The 21645-nt window shown below is 38.8% G+C and overlaps 1 protein-coding gene across 1 annotated transcript in view; it reads left to right on the plus strand.

The window, feature by feature from the left end:
* Positions 1–21645, plus strand: part of PCCA (propionyl-CoA carboxylase subunit alpha) — a 364039-nt gene that overhangs the window by 288568 nt on the left and 53826 nt on the right. Inside the window, exon 21 of the mRNA XM_082859189.1 lies at positions 11844–11897. Within this exon, the coding sequence (XP_082715315.1) occupies positions 11844–11897 (54 nt within the window). The remainder of the gene's footprint in view (positions 1–11843; positions 11898–21645) is intronic.

The raw sequence follows: 21645 nt of genomic DNA on the forward strand, positions 1-21645 counted from the left end.
ATGAGCTCTGTGTCGATTACTTTCATTTGTCATTTATCTCTGGGGAATCCCTAGCCACTTAAAGAGGGTGTGTGTGTGTGTGTGTGTGTGTGTGTGTGTGTGTGTGTTTTGCAGGACCAGGGTCTCAGATGATATTTGAGATACACCTTAGAAAAGCATGTTCATGAAATGGGAGGTAGATTGGGAATCATTCAAATAGGGAAGTAATGTGAGCTAAGCATGGAAAACAGATTGGAGGAGCCAAGTTATGAATGGGAGGCTAAGGAGCCTGTGCTTTTCAATCACCAGTGGAGATGTTATTGAAACGTTTTCTAGAGGGAAGTAATGTCCATCAAAACGCTGTTGAGCCAAGAAAAAAAAAAATGCTGCTGTGGGAGGTTAGAGTGTCTTTATAATAAAAGAGGGGTTAAGGAATTGAAGGGGGAAGTGGGAAAGGAGTTCATTTTGAAGATATTTCCTATTACTTCACTCATGAGGTAATGGACCCTAAACTGGGGGGCTGGCAGTGCACAGAAATGAGGGGGTTGGGTTTGGGAGTAGTTGCTGATTAAACTTGACACAATTTGTTGAATTCTCTGTGCGTACAGCGGGGTACCATAGTGACCTCAAAATTCTGTCTCCAATGAACACTGGTCCTCTGCTTTGACCATTAAAAATTTTTTTCTAATAGGTTTTTATGGCCTTCCCTATCGTTGTTAGGTGGTTATCCTCTTAAAAGCAAGGTTTTGAAAGTGAACCCTGCATTCTGTGCTTTTACATACCAAGCCGCCCATCATCTACCCATTTCTAAAAGCAGGAAAAAAGGATAGAAATTCAGAGTTCTGTGCCAATCTGGGATTAAATCTGCTTCACTTTAATTAGATTTTTCTTCCTTCAACACTATTTTGAAACCTTAACAGGATTTTTTAAATTGTGGTAAAATATACATAAATTAAAATATACGAAATTTACCATTTTAACCAATTTTAGGTGTATAGTTCAGTGACATTAAGTACATTCACACTGTTGTGCAACCATCACCCCCGTCCATCTCTAGAACTTTTTTGTCATCCCAAACTGGAACTCGGTTCCCATTTAACACTAACTCCCTATTCCCCCCTCCCCGCACTGCTTGGCAACTGTCCCTATGAATTTGACTACCCTAGGTACCTCATGTAAGTGGATTCATATAGTATTTATATGTTTGCGACTGGTTTATTTCACTTAGCGTAATATCTTTAAGGTTTATCTGTGTTGTGGCATGTGTCAAAATTTCTTTCCTTTTATTTATCCATTCATCTGTTGATGGACATTTGGGTTGTTTCTACCTTTTGGCTGTTGTGACTAATGTTGCTATGAACATGGGTGTGCAAATACCTCTTCTAGTCCCTGCTTTTAGTACTTCGGGGTGTTTACACACAAGTGGAATTGCCGGATCATATAGTAATTCTAGTTTAATTTTTTGAAAACCTCCATTTTGTTTTTAACGGCAGCTGCACCATTTTACATTCCTACCAGCAACACACAAGGATTCTAATTTCTCCACATTTTCACCAACACTTGATATTTTCTGGTTACTGCTCTCGTTTTTGTAATAGCTAACCTAATGGATATCAAGTGGTATCTCATTGTGGAACAGGATTTTTTGGGATAGTTATTGAGAAAGCATTCAGGGTACTTCCCAATACTTGCCATTTCTTTATCAGTTTTACTGTGTAAAACTGATAAATGGAGCTTTTTTAGTGCCAATAGAAGCAACTTTCTTACAACTGTTCTTTCAAACTCATTCTTTCAACTTATTCTTTTTTTTGGCCGGGGGGTGGGGAGAGTATAATTGCTTTACAGTTCTTTCCTCCCCTGCATAAACTCATGTACAATTCTCAGTCTGTAAACTTGCTACCAGGTAGTAAGCAAGTCATAGTCTATTTGGCAGAGAGTGTGTTTAAAAGTCTAGTTCATTGTAATGTCAAGACTGGTAAAACCTCTCCTGGTAAAAACTGGTAAAATTTCTCAGACTGAGAAATGTTTATAGGGAAGATGAGAGTGTTGCTTTCTTCTTTCTTGCTTTATATCCTCTTCCACTTCCCACCTGCTATCTGGGGTCTCTCCAGAGTTGCAGTATGGTGTAAGAATGAGTGGCACACGGCTGGAGGAGCTAGGTTGACCAGGGCAGATATAATCTGGTATGCATTCTTTTGGGGAATGACAGACGTCCAAAGCTGGCTGGTGTCTTCTAGGACATTGTTGTGGGTTTGGGAGAATTCCTCACCTGTAGAACCCTTAATGCCTGCTCTGTCTTTTCCTGATTCCTATTCCTCTTGATAGGCAGGGTTTCGCATAATGACCCAACGTGGGTCTCTTTTCCATGATCCACATCCGGGCCACAAGAAATAATTATAAATCCTTGCCTCACCAAAATCTTCTTTCTCTGTCACCAAAAGCATTGCTTATCTTCCCTAGGTGTCCCTCACAATCCAGGAGATATAGAAAATCAAATCATTCTCATGAATTCCTTTCACTTGGCATAAAGTGTTCAACCTTGATTTCTTAGCTTAAGAATTCCACCTCCTCTAATTAGTTTTTAATGTCTTTCATATTCTCTTGCTGGTTTCATAGTTTCTTAGCATGTCCTAGTAGATGGCTTGGTCTAGCACCTTAAGGATATGTGGGTATTTAGTTCCTATTTAGTTTTATTGCTGAGTCCCTGTGACTACATGGAAAGTAGCACTTAAAACCTTTTTCTGATTAGACAAAATTACTTGGGGAGGAAGCATTACCTTTGTTTTAGTAATTAGCTCCCTGTTTATCCAATCAGATTACATTTGTCTGTTCACTTTCCTGGTTTTCATTGGTAAACCTCATAAGCTTAATATTATCCATTAATTTCTTTAAAAATAAATTGTATTTTGGCATGTACATTATGTGGATAATGAATTTTATAAATTACTGAATTCTTTTAATTGATCTAAATTACCTGTTTTCAGTTTTATTTGACCTTGAATTTCCACTGTCTTGCTGAGTTCCTGGCCCATGTGGGAGCTCAGTAACTGGATGAATGGATGAGTGGGTGGATGAATGGATAGTCATCTTGCATTTTTGTAATCTCAGAAATAAATCTGCCATATCTATACTTTCATTTTAAGATTTAGATTTTGTTTCTTCTAAGCCGTCATCAAATTAAGCTATGTTCATCAGATAGCCTTCCTAGCCGTTTTATCAATTCTCTTTAATTCCTGATTTTCCAACATTCGCAAAATCCATGCTCTATTAGGTAACATGACTGGTTGATCTCTGCAGATACAGAATCACTGCAGCTCCTTTGAGAGCAAAGAGAGACAAGAGGGCTCCCAAGGACCTGCCCACAGAAGTCCCTTCCTTATGTAGCACGACTCTTTCCAGTCAAGCACGTGGCTTTCCTGTTTGCCTTCATTTGCTGTGGGAGCACCTGAGCTGCTGAAGGCTAACAGTACCACGTATTGATAGGTATTGGTAGGTATTGAAAAGGGTCCACCTCAGGCTGTTCCTCATTTCCGCCTTTGCAAGGTGTGTGCACACCTTGTTTGCACTCTCTTTCCCCCAGTGGCACTGATTATTCACAGCTCAGTTGAGTCTACTTCACACCATCTCTTACTCCAGTATATGTGTGAGCTGCTTTATGTCTTTTTCTCTTCAAGAAAATCATGCTCTTGGACACAAATTCTAGTCATTATTAATAACTTTAAGTATAGAGCTAGTGGTGTATTTATCTGACTGGGGGAAGAGGTCATATATTTTGAAATGAAATAATTTATAATAAAGAACTGGAGATATAAATCTTGAAAACTCTTGAAGATACTAAAAGGCCTTCTTTAGAATTTTTGAAGTTTTTAATCTACTTCTTCATCTAATAATGAAACCATTTTCCCTCAAATATTATCATTCAAGGAAAATAAAATGATAGTATGTTATATTTATTTATTTATTTATTGTTGGTTGTGTACCAGCACATTCCTACTGTTTTCATTGCATATGTAGAGTCCCGCAGTAATGGCACTTATTAAATATGTCTTAATGGTATAATCTGAGAAACTAACAATCTTTTCTCATTCTTTTGTGGAAAGATATATTCTGATTTCCAAATTACCAATTTAAAAAGTTGTGGAATGAAACAGATTGTCCAATAGAAATCTAATATGAGCCATATTTGCAGTTTAAGTTTCTTAGTAGCCACGTTAAGAAAGTAAGCACAAGTGAAGTTCATTTTTCTAATCCAGTTTATTTAACCCACTATATCCAAAATGTTAGCATTTCTACATGAAACACAAATTATTAGTGGAATACCGGAAATGAAACATACTCCTGATGCGTATATGACAGCAATAACATAAGTAATGGAACGATTAAAGTGGAATGTACTAAAGCAATGAAGTTGTGTTTAAAAGGGAAAATATATCATACTACTTCTGTATTTAAAATTAAATAAAATTATAAATTTAGTTTCTCAGTTGCACTAGTCACATTTCGAGTTCTTAATGGCCATGTGTGGCTAGTTAGATGGCTCACAAACAGAACCTTTTGTAAGTCAGACAGTGTTTACAGAAGAAAAAACACATTTTTGTAAAGGGCTCCCCCCATGTGTCAACCACAGTTTTGGTTTTTATTATTTAAAATTAGAAATAGATGAATTAAATTCATTTTAAAACAGGAGGTGAATTTCTCATCTAGGTGACAACCTTTTAAAATTTTAATTTAGAAGCTTAACAAAAATTAGAACTATTTTTAAAAAGTGGAATGATTTCCTCTCTGGAGCATGTAACTAAAGTGTTGAAACAAAACAAAAGGTTTTGCTGTTCTATATGTGTTAAGCTCACTGCTTTCTTAACACTGCTTTCTTCACACATCCAAGCACCTTCTGACTATGGAACGTGCTGGATGAATAGAACTTTTTTATTATTCCTACGACTGTATTCCTGTGAAGTAAATTTTTTTTAACCTTGAAGAGACTCTTTAATTTTACTCTGAACAACTCAAATAGTTTTCGGTTTCTTACAATGTAATTTGTGTGCTGGGATTTAATATACTGTTTCTCGTTAGTGTTTTACATGCTGCATAGTGTTTTTCATTTTGCATAGTCACGTTGTTTGAACATTTGCAAGCAGAGCCGACTAACTGCTATTGGCCTGTTTCTTTGTGTGGCACGATTTCTTCTTTCCACCTGCTCACAGCAGGTTGTCCACAGGCCTGAAGAGTAGCTAAATACTTTTGAAAATATCTTGAGATCTTGAGAAGGTCTAACAATTTCCGCATTTGTGTGATGTGAAGCTATTCGTCGTGTACCTTTGAAGGCTTTTTTCTTTTTATTTCTCATATTCTTGCTTAAATATTTTCAAGAGAAGATAAATTTATTATAAATAACAGTACAAAGCTGATTGCAGCACTATCGCATTCTGCATTGAATAGGTCATTGATATTCAACTAAGTGGAACTAATTTTCTGTGTTAAAGCAGACAAATTTGGAATAGTGTCACATGAATCTCATGTTATTTACTACAGAATACCAGATTAAATGGATTACTTGTGAATTGATTGCAGTGTTAAATAGATTATATAACATGATAACTTAAAATGCTCAAGTGAGCCTTTGTAAAATAGAATATTACACAAGCACATGAATGTAATAGAAGAGATGTTATGTTTGTGGAATGTGTATCTGTGATATATGTGCAAATTCTTGTCCACACGGAATTTGAATAGATTTAAAAAATTTAACCTTGATTTTCTGTTTTTGAAGAAAATGAATGGATTTTCTCACCACTTCAGGAGAGAAGTTTAAATTTAAATGTTATTTTATTTTTTCTGTTTTTCAGATTAAAATAACTCCCACAACTTCTGAGAACAAACTTTAGTTTTAATCCTGATAAATGTATGTGTATAGATGCTAAAATAAATATGTTAATAATATTTTAATTAGAAAATTAAATGAAACGACTTACATTTTTGCTTATACTTTGCCAGTACAAAAAAAAAGTGGATTTGGAAGTAATCATCTTAGTTTTCAGTCCCCAAATAAATGTATCCCATGTTTTTTCGATGTTTCTCCTCACCCCTCCACCCCCTTAGCAGTAACTAGCTGTTTTGTCCTATATTCATGTGATTACTCTAGACTCATCAAATGTGATAGGAAACCATCTATTTAGGATGTATAGGATATATAAATATATAACTTAGAAGAAGAAGTAGAGGATGGTGTTTTTTTCTAATGAAGTAGGAAATGAAAGAGTAATTATTAACCATCTCCTTTTCACATTCCTGAAAACATCAATTACAGTTACACATCTTAGAAACAAGCCCACCAGTAGAACAGAAATAACTCCTTTCACTATGCTTCAAAAAATTTAATCACTGTTTAACAGCTGGGGTGTAGTTACAACTATAATTTAAAATATTAATTTTGATGCAAGTCTACCTGCTTTTGTAGTGTAGTCTAGAAGCTTAGCCATTTTCTTGTCTCTAGTGGCATGTGCTTTATGATTTGGAGTTGCTTTTAAACATTTAATATAATGGGAAAATGTCTTTCTGTATCCCCTCCCCACACACACATACTTTTTCTCCTCTACTCTCTGTTAACTAGAAAATTATGTTTTAGTAGCTGCCAGAAGAAGAGGATTTTGAATAGTATAAACACTGATTATGGAAAACATGGAAAATAATACAAGCAGCTGCACTGCAGTCCGATAAGACAAATCCCATAGTAATGGCCTTTAAAACATATTATCAAGTTGGAAATCAGTGAGGGAAAAAAGAAAACTATTACTGTTTCTTCCCCATACTGTTCAGTGAGATTACTTTTAAAGGTAAAATTGCCTTTGATTTTATTATCTTAGGAAGATATTTTTGGAACATTTTTAAATTTTGTGAATGTTTTTGCTTTTTTTGAGTGAGCAATCTTGCTAATTTTGTATGAATTTGATTCTAACAAATGTTGAAATTATTTTGTTAACAAAGTCTTCCTAAGTACTTTTTTCCTTAAAGAAAGAAAAAAAGGAGTATGTTTTGTAAATGTTGGAGCAGACTATCAGAATAAGAAAAGAAGGACGTTTTAATTTAGCTGTGAAGTGCCACTTAGAATAGGGGGTAAAATATTTTAGGACAGAATATGTTTCATGAAGATGAAAGTTTTAATTTTTATTTTATTTTACTTTTTTCTATTAGCTTATCAAGGGGCCAGTTCGTATTTGGTTTTGGCATACCTCAGATTCATTGTAGGCATTGAGTACTTTGTTCTTCGTGGATTCTAAAACTGAATTGTCTTAATCCTAGACTGTGGGAAAAGTGTGTATTCCTGTTGCCTGTGTAGAAGTAAATTCCAGTTTTGAATGAAATCTTATGTCCCTGTTTTCTATTACATCAATCCTTATTGCTGAGATATGTCAGGTTTGGGTTCTTTCTTTCTTTCAGTGCACATATACAGACTGTGGTAGCTGTGGTGGGGGAATATCTGATACTCATTATGTACGTAATTTTAACCTGCTTTAAACTGAATGCAAAGTTAAGGGTAACTTATTGGTACTTATATCTATGGTTTCCGTATTGATTGTTACACTTTAATTGTATCTTTAATGTGAAAAAAAAGTTTCTAAACCTGTTTCCATTTTACATATTGCAAAATTACTTCTGTTTGCCGGGGAATCAGTCCAACCCACGTAGGGTAAGGAAAAGGAACTGTTATATTTTTTTAACGTCTCTTACATAGAAGGCAATTCTGATACGACCTAGGCAGTGTTCTAGACTCTGGAGATACAGCAGTGACCAAGACTTACACTGCAGCAGGGGGATGTAGATACCAAACACGTGACCACGTTAAAAAGGTAATTTAACAGGATAATTCATAGAAGGCAATTAGGAGGAAGTAGCTTTAGGTAGGGTTAGGAAGTCCTCTCTGAATACTTAACACTGAGTTGCAACCTGTGAGGAGTAGGAGGAAGCCATGCAATAATCTGGGGGAGGAAAGTCCCAAGTAGAAGGAGTGGCACGTGCAAAGGCCCTGAGACAGGAACACGTTTGGTTTGTGTGGAAGCCAGGAGGAAGGCCAGTGTCTCCTTGAGTGGACAAAGATAGGCCGGGACCAGGTCATGTGGGGTCTTCGTAGGCCAGGGAATTTGGTTTTTATTCGATTCCTATTGCAAAGCTTTTGAAGGGTTAGAGTAGAAGAATGGTATGATGTGATTTAAAATTACTGCTGTGAGGAGGGATGCACCACAGGGGACTAGTGGTGGAGACAGGGAAGTCACTTGTATGATCATTGCAGTCATCCACACGAGAGGTGCTGATGATGGTTTAGACGAGGAGCCGGCCAGACCCAGCCCACTGCCAGTCTTTGTACTGCTCACAAGTTGACTGGTTTTTTAAAGTTTGCAAGCATTACATTTTAAATGGTTGGAAAAAATTAAAAGAAGAAGAATGTTTCATGACACATGAAAAGTATATGAGATTCAAATTTCAGGTCCGTAAATGGAGTTTTACCAGAATACAGTTGCATTTATTCATTTTCATCTGTCCGTGGCTGCTTTTGGAGTTGTTATTGTACATAGAAGCTTAATGCCCTGATTTGCCCCTGTCACACAGCAGTTCAGTAGCTTAGGAATTTGTTGAGGTTTTTTTGACGCAGGACCAAGATTGAAATTTTTCTGAACAAAAAAGAACTGTCCTCAGCCACTATTAATGGAACGTCAAACATTGAATGGCTTTGAAAATTAGTTTGTGTCGCAAACTTGATAATGTTTCTTAATGAAGTCAACCGGAAATTGCAAGGCAAAACAGCATTTACATGCAAGATGCATACTGTGGTAAAGTCATTTTGACAAATAATGTTTGAGTCACAACTAATGGCAAGCTGCTTTTTATACTTCCTAGGCTGTCAAAAGATTAAAGCAAGAAGTAGACTACAGTTCCAGCAGCATTTTTACAAAAGCAAAAGAAATTTCCATAGTTCAAAATCTGTATAACTGTGCAATTGAGGATCTTCCACTCAACCTTCAACTGGAAATGATTAAACTACAATATGTTATGCTAAAGGCAAATATCAAGAGAAGAATCTAGCAAAATCTGGCCCTTTGGGGAAAAAAAATTGCCAACCCTTGGCTTAGACTAAGATGGTAGCAATGGAGATGGCTTGAAGTGAACTAATTTTGTTGCAGGAAGGGGACCCCTTCCAGGGCCCGAGAGTGGGCTCTTGTCTAACACTCGGAAATGAATTATCCGAGGAGACACACGTGCTGACAAAGCAAGAGACTTTATGGGGAAGGGGCGCCTGGGGGAGGAGAGCAGCAGCGTGAGGGAACCCAGGAGAACTGCTCTGCCGCGTGGCTCACGTTCTCGGGTTTTATGGACATGGGGTTAGTTTCTGGGTTCTCTCTGGCCAAACATTCGGACTCAGGCGCGCATCGCTCAGCCAAGATGGATTCCAGCGAGGAGGATTCTGGGAGGTTGGTAGGACATAGGGACTGGTGTCTCCTCTCTCCTTTTGACCTTTCCTGAATTCTTCTGGTTGGTGGTAGCTTGTCAGTTCCATATTTCTTACCAGGACCTTCTGTTGTAAGATAACTCATGCAAGTGGTTACTATCTTGCCTGGCCAGGGCGGGGGGTTTTGGTCAGTGGTTCCCCTAACAACTTGACATATATTTTTGAGGGAAGGCAGAAAAGATTGGCAGGTGGATTAGATACTGGGTATGAAGGAAGTTAAAGAATTAAAGGTGAGTGAATGATGGTAGTATTTACTGAGTTGGGAAGGCTAGGGGAGAAGCAGATTTGGGGAGGCAGATCAAGAATTCTGTTTGGACTTGGTAGGTTTAATATGTGCATTAGATATCCAGGTGTTGATGTCCAGTTAACAGTTGACTATATGATTCTTGAACTCAGAAGACAAATGGGAGTTGAAAACATAAATTTGATAGTCATATTCATGTAGATTTTCTCTTTAAGCATGGGTCTGCCACATACAAAAGGTTAAAGTTGGACCCTTATCTTAAACTAGATACAAAAATTAACTCAAAGCGGATTAAAGCCCTAAAACGGATTAAAGCCCTAAACGATTAAAGCCTAAAACTTCTAAAAGAAAATGTAAGCAAAAAGCTTCATGACTTTGGACTTGACAGTGATTTCTTGGATATAACACCAAAATCATAGGCACAAAAGCAAACATAGACAAATTGGACTACATCAAACTTAAAAACTTTGTGTATCAAAAGACACAACAGAGTGAAGAGGCATCCTGTGAAATGGGAGAAATATTTGGAAGTCATACATCTAATAAGGGGCTAATATCCAGAATATATAAAGAACTCTTGTACCTTAACAACAAAAAATTAAATAACCTGATTAAAAAGTGGACAAAGGCCTTGAATAGACATTTCTCCAATGATGAAATACAAATGGGCAGCAGGCATATGAAAAGATGCTTGACATCAGTAATCGAAAGAGAAGTGCAAGTCAAAACCACAGTGAGATATCACCTCACACCCGTTAGGATGGATACTATAAAAAAAACAAAACAACAAGTGTTGGTGAGAATGTGGAAAAACTGGAACCTGTGTGCCCTTTTGGTAGAATTACAAAATGGTGCACCTGCTATGGAAAACAGTATGGAGGGTCCTCAAAAAATCAAGAATAGGGCTTCCATGGTGGCTCAGTGGTTAACAATCCGCCTGCCAATGCAGGGAACTCGGGTTCGAGCCCTGGTCGGGCAACTAAGATCCCACATGCTGCAACTAAGACCTGACGCAGCCAAATAAATAAATAAAATTAGAAAACAAAAATAAAAAAATGTAACATGTATTAAAAAAAAAAATGCGGGACTTCACATATCAATGCCGGGGACATGGGTTCGAGCCCTGGTCCGTCCGGGAAGATCCCACATGCCGTGGAGCAACTAAGCCCATGCGCCACAACTACTGAGCCTGCGCTCCAGAGCCCGTGAGGCACAGCTACTGAGCCCGTGTGCCACAACTACTGAAGCCCACGCACCTAGAGCCCAGGATCCACAACAAGAGAAGTCACCGCAATGGGAATCCCGCGCACCACAATGAAGAGTAGCCCCCGCTCGCTGCAACTAGAGAAAGCCGTGCGCAGCAATGAAGACCCAACCAGCCAAAAGTTAAAAAAAAAAAAAAAAAAGCATCTGTGGAATCCACTACCTTTTCTAACCGTTCTGAACTTGGCATTGGCAGTCTCTCCCACCCGGCCTCCTGCTCTAGAGTTAGGAACATGTTCCTTTTTTTAGTAGGACACACCAGAGTTTATGTCCACCTTTATTACTTCCATTCCTTAATTGCCAACAGGCCCATGAAGCTCCAACTTTCGATTTTTATTCCCCCTAACTCTTTGGGTCATCAGAAAATTCTTCTAGTCCTTTGACAAAGTGATATAAAGTAATCTATACTGGTGAAAAGATGTGATATATGGTATATTCTTAGGCAGCAGACTAAGATAATACCTGTAGCCTGTGCTAGCTGGGGCCTGAGGAGTTATTGACAACCTGGAAGTCTTCCAGGTGGCTGAGAGTTTTCCTGCTAAGAAGAACCAAACTGCAGCAGTCTACTTCCTGTCCCTGTGGATTTGCCTCTTCTGGACATTTCATGTTAAATGGAATCATATAATATGTGCTCCTTTGTGACTGACTTCTGTTGTAGCATGTATCAGTACTTCATTCCTTTTTATGGCCAAATAATATTCCATTGTATGAATATGCCATATTTTGTTTATCCATTTATCAGTTGATGTACATTTGGGTTATTCAGCTATTAGAAATAATGCTGCTATGAACATTCATGTACATGTTTTTGTATGGATGAAAATTCATTTTATACCTCTCTTTTTTTTCCCCCAGTGTCTTTCTCGAGAAGCAGGTGGCAACATGAGCATTCAGTTTCTTGGTACCGTGGTAAGTATGAAAGAATTATTATTTTTTATATTCTCTTAATTTACAGAGAGAAAAAGTGATTGACTCGTAGTTATAGCCCATGGGTTTGAACTTGGCTTCATGATGGGTTTGTTTTGCTGTTAAATGAGATGTCTTTGTATAAGAAATGGGTTCTTTAACGTGTGGGAAAAGATTCCATGATAGAGTAATTTTAGCTATTTCTTATGAGAGACAAAATGGTGTTTTAAATTATCTGTAGTTTGTTGAGTCTTTTAAGTCCTTTTTTCACTGGGGACTTTCTCCCCATTTTTAATAAAAATAAGAACATATTTTTAAAAGATGCTTTTGAAAATAGTGACCTTGGGAATTCCCTGGCGGTCCAATGGTTAAGACTCTGTGCTCTCACTGCCGAGGGCCGGGGTGCCATCCCTGTTCAGGGAACTAAGATCCCACAAGATGCGCGGCATGGCCAAAAAACAAAGAAAATCGTGACCTTGCTGTTCTGTTCTGTATATGTTTTGTTTTGTTTTTGCTCAGTTTTCCTTCTAGCTTTTTTTGTTAGGTGCTTTCAAGTCCACATTTCTAATGAAATTGAATCATAATTTCAAAATTATTTAACTCTACCTGGTGAAAATAAATTTAATTTATAGTTATTATTTTTACTTATAGGTTTATAATGATCATATTAGTAGTATTAGTTATAATTTTCAAAATAATTTGTTGAAAAAGGTACCTTATTGTTTTAATTAGCATTTCTCTGCTTATTGGTATTATATCTGAATATTTCTCCATGTATTCACTTGCTAGGTATCATTTATAATCTGTAAAATGTCTGTTCATGTCCTTTGGGTACCTTGTTCAGGTTGTAAATTCACACTGGGTATTTCTGTTAGGTCCGTGTGTTGAGAATATCAGAGGACAGACCTGTGGCTTAGAGCAAAAGAAGAGTGATTTTGCAGCTATTGAGATAGGAAGGATATTAGTACTAATGTGCATTTACTGTGTGCTTTGTATATGTATAGAGGTGTAGTAAAGTTTACATATTAAAGTATTTGTATAGGCACCTGCCCGACGTGATGTAAACTTTTAAGTATTGCTCCTAAGACTTGTGGTTATTCTTGTTTTTCTGATTAATAAGTACGACACATGCTTATTTTTTTAATTAGAAAATTTAAATATTATTTAAATGCATGTTATAAGAAATTGTATTAGGTTTCTCCAAAGAAACAGAACCAACACGATGTGTGTGTGTATTATATTTTTATATATTACAGAGAGAGAGATTGATTGATTGAGTGATTGATTTTAAGCAATTGGTTCACATGATTGTGGATGCAAGTCCCAAACCTGCAGGGTAGACCAGGGAAGAGTTGCAGTTCAAGTCTAAAGTCAGTGTGCTTGAAGGATTCCCTCTTGCTTGGGAGGTCAATCCTTTTTCTTCAACTGAGTGAATGAGCCCACCAATATTATTAGAGGGTCATCTGCTTTACTCAAAGTCTACTGATTTAAGTGTTAATCTCATCTAAAAAAATACCTTCGTAGAAGCATCTAGAATAATGTTTGGCCAAATATTTGAATACTGTTGCCTAGCCAAGTTGACACATAAAATTAACCATCACGGAAGTATTCATTTTATTCCCTAGAGGTATTTAAGTTTTTAACAATAGACATATGCTTCCAGAAATAGATTTATACATCTTTTCATGCAAGAATAAATTGTGGATATCTTTCTAAGTCATTACATAAAGATCCATGTCATTCTTTCTCACAACTACCTGGAATTATATTACATGAAGGTTTTTCTGTACCTCTGTGCTCATGCTAGAAAGGGCACTTATGCTGTCTCTGCTGCTTGATATCTCTCCTTGGATTCCAATAGATTTCTCAGGGCTCAGATACTGAAAACTGAGTTCTTGATAGCCACAACCTGCAAAGAAACCAAACCAACATAAAGTTTCTCCAGGCAGTTTTTCCTGTCTCAGAAAATGGCAACTTAAGCTAAAACCTTGTCTTTTCCTTGATTCCCTTCTTTCATCCACCACTCCCACTGCCCCCCCATCCTGACCAGAGTCTTCGTCATCTCCTGTCCAGATTCTTGCAGCAGCCAGTCTTCCCACCTCCACCCCTGCTCCCTGCTTTATCATTAATATAGCAGTTAAAGTGATCCTTCTAAAATACACATCAACTCAGCCGACCTTGTTGCTCTTCTTCAAACGTGTCGGGCACAGGCGTCAGGGCCTCGTCATTTGCCTCTCTCCTGCCAGGCCTCACTCATGGCCTCATCCAAGCCTGATTACCTCCCAAAGGTGGCACCTCCAGATACCGTCATATTGGGGATTGTAGTTCAACGTATGAATCTGGGGGGGGGGACACAAACATTTAGTTCACAGTATACACTTAGTTGGTAGAGCTACATACCCCAGAACTTTTCCAGGATATCTGTGCCTATTTCAAATAGTAAATTGTCTGGGTTTGTTTTGTTTGCATGTTTTTTGGTGAAGCTGTGAGTTTGTGTATGTCAGATAGTATAAGCTCACAGAGAAGTGGAAAAGGTCCAGTATTTTATGTAACCCGACTTCCTTACTTGAACTGTGCTTCACAATAAGGAAGAATATTTTGTTACGACTTGAAGAATGCAGAAGTTACTGTTTTATTCCAAATCTTGTATTGCAATCATTGTTTATATTTAATTTTTTAAAGTTCCATTATCTTTAAAACGCCGTAATATTAAGACAAACATATATCTCAGTAAGACGGAATTTTTTTTTCTTGTGAAATCAATACATATTGCCCGAAAGAGAGAATAAGCTTCGACTACATTGAGCAGCTTCTTCATAGCTGTGCTTTTGGCATTTACCCAAGGACTCTTGAGGAACTATCAAATTATACGTCTTTGAAGCTTAGCCAGAGATCTTAATGAAACCAAATCATGCTGAAGTTCTTAAAGCTAGTTTAAATCTCAAATTGTACATTTTAAATTAAGTTTTTATTGATAATAAATATACTTTATTTCTCATTAGCCTTGAAAGCTTGAGTAACAATATCTGTAGAATAAACATGTTTTACAAAGATTTACCATGAAGAATGGTATTAATATGACCCTTGTTACACTAGCACAATAAGATTTCAAAGTAAGCATTCACGAAGTAACAGCGATTAATGACAACCATCGAAAACAATTTTGAACTCCATCAGTTTAACTCAGGAGGGTAAACTTAATATGATAATTCATCTAGTTGAATTGTATCAGCTTAGCAGGAAAGTATGTAAATACGTGACCCTTACCTAGTTTCTAAATGGATGCTGTGCTGATAGATTTATCAGTTCCATTAAAGAACTTTGGGGAGCTTCGGAATTTCAGCAATTGTTCCCTTGGAGGCTGAAAACCCAACCTGATCTCATACTGGGACCATTCTGGTCTGCATATTTCCATAATTTGCCTTTGCTACTAATATGACAGCAAGACACAAATAACTGTTTCTAATAATATCAGATGGAGTTGTGGAGGACAGCATTTTAATGTAGTAAAAGACCTCCCCCTGGGGTTGTTATTGCTACTATAGAACAGCAGCTACACAGTTGCAACTGCAGTCTCTTAATTGATTTGTTTAATTAGCAAGAGCTGAAGCTTGGGCTGAATCTTGTCATCTGATACCATAGGACCCAAAATCTGCATCATTCATATTTATAGATATAGGAACACCATCAAAAAGTTCTACTTTTTCTGAAAACTCACTTATGGATATGGAATTTTAATAGAGTAAACTCCCATTTGTTAAAATTCCAAATAATTGGAAAATGAACTAGGTTTGTTATTGCTTTTCTTTACCAGTACTCTTTTGAGAAGTAAATTATGTCATGCGTTTTCTCTTATTATTGTCTTCGAAAAATAAGCATCCAGAGAACTTCTTTGGTCTTCTGTACCTTATAAATCCTTCTCTTTACGTGTCTGACTCATCTCTAGTCTTCATTTGCCTTTTTCTCCCTTCTCTGTTCCATCCCTTTCTCTGTATCACTGGGGTTTCAGGAGGGGCACGATGGCTTATTGGGATTTCTTGCATGGTGGCCCCATGTCCTAGCCTTTGCAGCTACCTGGAGGCCTATTTCCCTGTGTGCTTACCCCTTGGCAGGACATCTGACTGAATTAACCCTGGGACTTGCCTCACTTAACCCAAGTTAAGTGCCGTTAAGTTAAGACCAAGCTGCACTGGTCCTAATTTCCTTGGATGGGGAAAAGAGAGGGGACTGGGAAGTGTCTAGCATAGAACCCCAGGGCCTTCATCAGACAGCCACTTCCACCCTATACACACAGGGCTCCATCCCCACTGGGTCAAGCTGTCCTTATTCCTGACCCTCTTCCCCTCCAGCCATAGAAAGCAGGTGGTGGCCACAGGCTAGACGTTTTGTGGAGGGTTGATGAAGTCTCTCTGTTTTGTTTTTTTTTTGCGGTACGCAGGCCTCTCACTGTTGTGGCCTCTCCCATTGCGGAGCACAGGCTCCAGACGCGCAGGCTCAGCGGCCATGGCTCACGGGCCCAGCCACTCTGCGGCATGTGGGATCTTCCCGGACCAGGGCACGAACCTGTGTGCCCTGCATCGGCAGGCGGACTCTCAACCACTGTGCCACCAGGGAAGCCCAGTCATTACATTTTTTAATGAGCATACATAAAGCCTGGCATTTATTGGTAGTCATGGTAGTCGGTCATCTCACGTTGATTGAGCATCTATTATGTGATGACATTGAGTTCTGGCAATCCACAGGAAAAAGACATCTCTGCCAGCAGTGGCCCACTGTCAACTGAGGATATAGAAATATGAGTGTGATGAGAGTGATAACAGACGTTTGTATGAAGGAGAGGTATTCTGGGGCTTGGAAAAAGGAAATGGGGGAATTGCGAAAAGCTCCCCAGTGCATATGTCCAGCTCATGCTTAGACTCTAAGGATGAATAGAATTTGCAGGCAGGGAAGAGCATTTCAGATAGAAGGGAACAGCATCTGCAAAGTCCCTGAGACAGCATGTTCAGAAACTGCTCTGTGATGATGGTGGAGAAAGCACAGGGAATAAACGAAGGTTGAGAAGCATGAGGTTGCCCACGGGTTTAAGGAAGAGCAGGTTGGCTAGTGAGGGTGGCAGGCAGGTGGCAAAGGTCTGTGTGGGAGATGAAACTAGAATGGCAGGAGCTGGGTGTTGCAGGACCATGCTAAGGAGATTGGACTACTCTTTAGACTTTGAAAGAAGAGAATCTCAGTATCACCTGAGGTGTATTTTGTTTTGTCTTGATTTTAAAGAGATCTTGAGAGAGTGAGCAAATAAAGAAGAGGTCCATTTGAGAGTCTCCTCTTAAGGATCCAGAGTCTAGTTTTATGTATTAGGCAGAATTGAAGATGATGCTGAGGTTTCTAGATGTGGTGGACGCTGCAGTTAACTGTGGGAGCAAAAGAGGAGGAAGGGAAGGAAGGATTACACAAGAGGAAAGGTGGAATAGATAATGAATTGGGTTTTTGACCATTTTAAGTTTGAAATGCCAGAGGAGCCTCTGTGATGTAAGGGAAAGACAGGGAAAATGATGAAGGGTGAGCATGTCAGTGGGTACTTTGTGGGCATGAAGAGGTGATATCTGAAGCCTGTAGTAGGTGAGGTCGCCTGAGGGGATGGTGAAGGGACAGGCCCAGAATGGACCCCTGAGCAATGCCCACATCCAGGGGAGGCATCTAGCATCTCTAATATAATCATTTTAAAATGACATTATCTATTGTCCAAATCATTTCTATTATGTGTGGCTATTGAAGCCAATTTAGTGCAACCTCGATCATGATTTCACCTCAATCATGATTTCACAGTATCCTAGGTGTCTCTAATTATTTCATAGTATCTCAAAATCCTGCTGCCGTCTGCCAAAGATCCTCAAACTAAAACTGATTTTAATGAATAACAGAATGCCTTACGTTTGTGCGATGCTTTAGGATTTTAGAATGCTTGATTCCATTCAGTTTCCAAGATAGGCCATATAGCATCGTAGAGTTAGTTGTAAAACTTACACACACAACACTCTTTGAAATGTTGTCAATTTAAAATATTTGCAGTTAGTTATATGTTCACAAGAAATTTCTGTAAACTACCAGGATGTTAGTGAATTTTGAGGTGAGGGGTTTGGGGGAGGTATACTAAATAAAGCTTGATTTCTTATGTTTGAATCTTATATCTCCCACTTACCAGCTTTGTGAGTTTGAACAAGTTACTTAACCTTTCTGGTCCTCAATTTTCTCATCAGCAAAATATCTACTTTCATGGAATTGGTAATGGTTGAATAAGAAAATGTTGGTAAAATGTTTGAAAATAGTAGGAACTTAGCATATAGTGGCTCAACTATTTTTATAGCCCCTGAAAATATGGAATACACTCTCCCTTTGCAGTCATTTTACCTCGCTTTTTTCCCTCCTTTTTCTTGCTTGCTTTGGAGACATGCTGTCATCTGAAATTGTAATCTCAACTGAGATCACACTTGGTAGGCAATCTATCAAAATATTCAGAAGGAAAATACTTCTGTTTTATTTGGAAAGTCTAATTTTTGTTCATCCTATGATTTCTGACCGCCTCACACAGTTAGCATACCATTTGTCATTGAATGCTAAATATGAAGCACGTATTTAAACCTGCACCTGTGGCAACAAGATGCTTAAGAACATCTGCTTCCTTGAAGCATAATGAAGTTCACCAAGAACAGCCTTGGCTTTGGTGTCTTGTGTTTGAAAGGCAACATACTTTTGATATAGGCCCTGTTACGATGGGACTTCGTAAACCAGCCTCACTTCGAAAGGATTTTAGTTTAGGAAAACCATTTAAGGCCATTGTGGTGTAGTACTACATATTGCTGATCTTTCATACATAAATAAAATTAATTGATTGTTGTTATTTACCTTATGGTGAGAATGATGTGGAAATGGCAGCTCTTTCTCATGGAAGCCAAGTCAGACAGTGGTTCTCAAACTTGAGCATGTGTAAGAATCACCTGGCAAACTTGCTGAAAATGCAAATCCCCAGGTTCCAATGAAGCTGATTCCCTAGGTTTGAGTAGGGCCTAAGGATCTGCATTTGTGAAAATCAGTTTAAAGTAGCCCAGGACTAGGATTTGGAGTATATTTTCACACTTAATGTAGAATTAGTATCTAGTTTAGGAAATTGATACCAAAAACTATATTGTATTACTGGTCTTATGAGTGGAGCATAGGAACAATGTTCTGGTTGTTTCTTGTTATACTAAGAGGATAGGACAAGCATTTGATTATTTGAAATAATTGATTATGTATTCATAATACATATTTTTTAATCAGGTAGGGACATGATAGGACCTAAAGTATGAATAAATCCATAGTATCATCAACTGTATCTTTTAAGTTTACTTATCAACTGCAGTCTTTTAGGTTTAGTCTGAATTATTCCAAGACTTAGTTAGACCCACAGGACAGTGACAATTTTTATTTTTGGGCTAGATCAGGGTTTTTCAATCTTGCCAATAATGACATTCTGAAATGGATAATTTTTTGTTGTGGGAAACTGCTTTGTGCACTGTGGGATGTTTAGCAGCCTCCCTGGCTTCTACCAATTAGAGGCCAGAACACCTCCCCAGATATAACAACCAGAATTGTCTCCAGACATTGCCAAATGGCCCTGGGAATAGGGAGGGGGCAAAATCATCCCTAGGTGAGAACCACTGGCCTAGACTATAGGTAGTAGTTGGGATTTCAGAGTTTCCTTTTCTCATTTCACTAATAAATATAATGTTCTAGAGAGGGGCTCTCTAGAACAAATGTGATACTTCTCAGTGGCCTGAAGCTTCCAAGGTCTTATATACACATGCTTATACATCCCGACCTACTCAAATGCCTTATGCAAAGAAAATAACAGTGAACTGTAGCTAGCCTGATGCTTGATTTGACTTAGGAACATGCTTGACTACTGGCTGTGTGGGTTACTTGTTCTTAGTCTTCCTCATATTTTATCTTAAACCAGATCTGTCCTGGACAGCCATTCCTGAAAGGTAGGCCAAGTTCTAGTTTGTGTAATTGCATTCTGTTTATTCGGATCCTTTTAACCGTTGGAATAGCCATACTGTTATTGTTCACATGAGACCCTCGCATCCTGAGTCCACAGCGAGAGTGTACAGTTACTACCTGATCGTAGAAGCCACTGCTCTTCCATGGGCTCCGCTTTGCCTGTCATCGTCCTGGTGAGATGCATCAAGTAGAGTATGTTACATGCATCACCTCACAGTGGCATCGGTGAAGAAGTACTTTTCTGTTCTTTTCAGCTAGCATTTAGTTGCCTAGCTCTGTAGTATTCTGTGGCACTTGCCCTGTGTGTGGAAGGTATATGGCAGGATGCCTGGCAAGGCATGGGAAAGTCCAGTAGTCATTAGTAGCTCAGGTATGTATTCTGAGAGGTAGCTTTCCCAGGCTGGCATATGTTTTGTATGGTGTAAATTCTCAAGATTGTGGGGGACAGCTGAGGTAATGAGTAGGTAATGACTAATCAGTGTTAATTACCTAGGTAATTACAAAGCATCAGGGGACACGTGAAACTGCCCAGTGACCTTGTGTGAAGTGGAAGCCCTGCCTAATTTAAGGGTGGGGAGATAATTCATGTGTACGTTCTAACAGTCACCCTTGGAGTCCACTGTGTCCTAGAGCTCAGAACACCCCTTTCCTGTCTCAGCTGCTCGGCAGAGTGGCCTTTTAAAACTGGGGTGGGGCTTCCCTGGTGGCCGGGAGACAGCGTGCTCAGAATGCCTGCAGTAAGCCTGCTGCTTTCGGCTGGTCACCTCGTTTGCTTCCCACAACCGTTGAGATCATCAGCATGCCTCCCACCTCACGGATGAAGCGATGCCTCTGCTGTGATTTGTCAGAATGGCTCGTACGGTGAGGGCAGCCATAATGTCATACCTGGACCTGGCGACAAACCTTGGCTTCCTCACACCAGCACGTGCGTGGTTGGGATTTAGGTCCTCCCGTGGCCCTTCGCACTTCCGTATGATTCCTGACTACCTGGTGGAGAGCAGCTTGTGCGGAGGTGGGGGGACTAACCCTCCTCTTCTTCTGTGTTTGAACTTAGAGCCCAGCCACTTCACAGCTAGTGTTGAAGGTCTGTGTCCTTCAGCTTCCCCTTGTGAAGTAGTTTCATATTGGGGCCGAGGGCAGGGGCTTTCTCTTAGAAAGGGTAATCTTTATCCAAGTAACTATTGTAGATATTAAAAATAGATTAAAATGGTAATTTGATATACATTTGATATAAAGCCTTTCCTCTCAGTGAGAATGTAAGACGACCTCAGCTGACACTTAAGGTGATTGGGGTGTGGAATACATGTTAACATGTGTCGTGAAAGATTAATTGTTCTAGTTTAAGTATTTTAACCTCTGTTTCTCTACCCTCCGCTACTTTATTCAACCAAACTTTGAGTCCCCTTGAAGGATTTTAGGAGTAACGCAGGTGGGTTTTGAAATACAGATTGCCTGGCGATATTTTGCAGTATTGCAAGTCTAAACCAGTGGTTCTCAACCCGCTGATTTTGCTCCCTGGGGGACCTTTGGCAGTGTCTGGAGACATTTTGGTTGTTACAAGTGGTGGGCTGCTACTGGAATCTAATGGGCAAATGTCATTAAATTTATTGCGAGCATCACCAACCAGGGAGGCTTCTGAAACATCCTACAATAAATAAGACAGTCCCCTACAAAAGAATTACCTGACTTAAAATGTCAGTAGTGCCAAAGGGTC

Source organism: Leucopleurus acutus, assembly GCF_964270905.1.
Source record: "Leucopleurus acutus genome assembly, chromosome: 18".
Taxonomy (NCBI): Eukaryota; Metazoa; Chordata; class Mammalia; order Artiodactyla; family Delphinidae; genus Leucopleurus; species Leucopleurus acutus.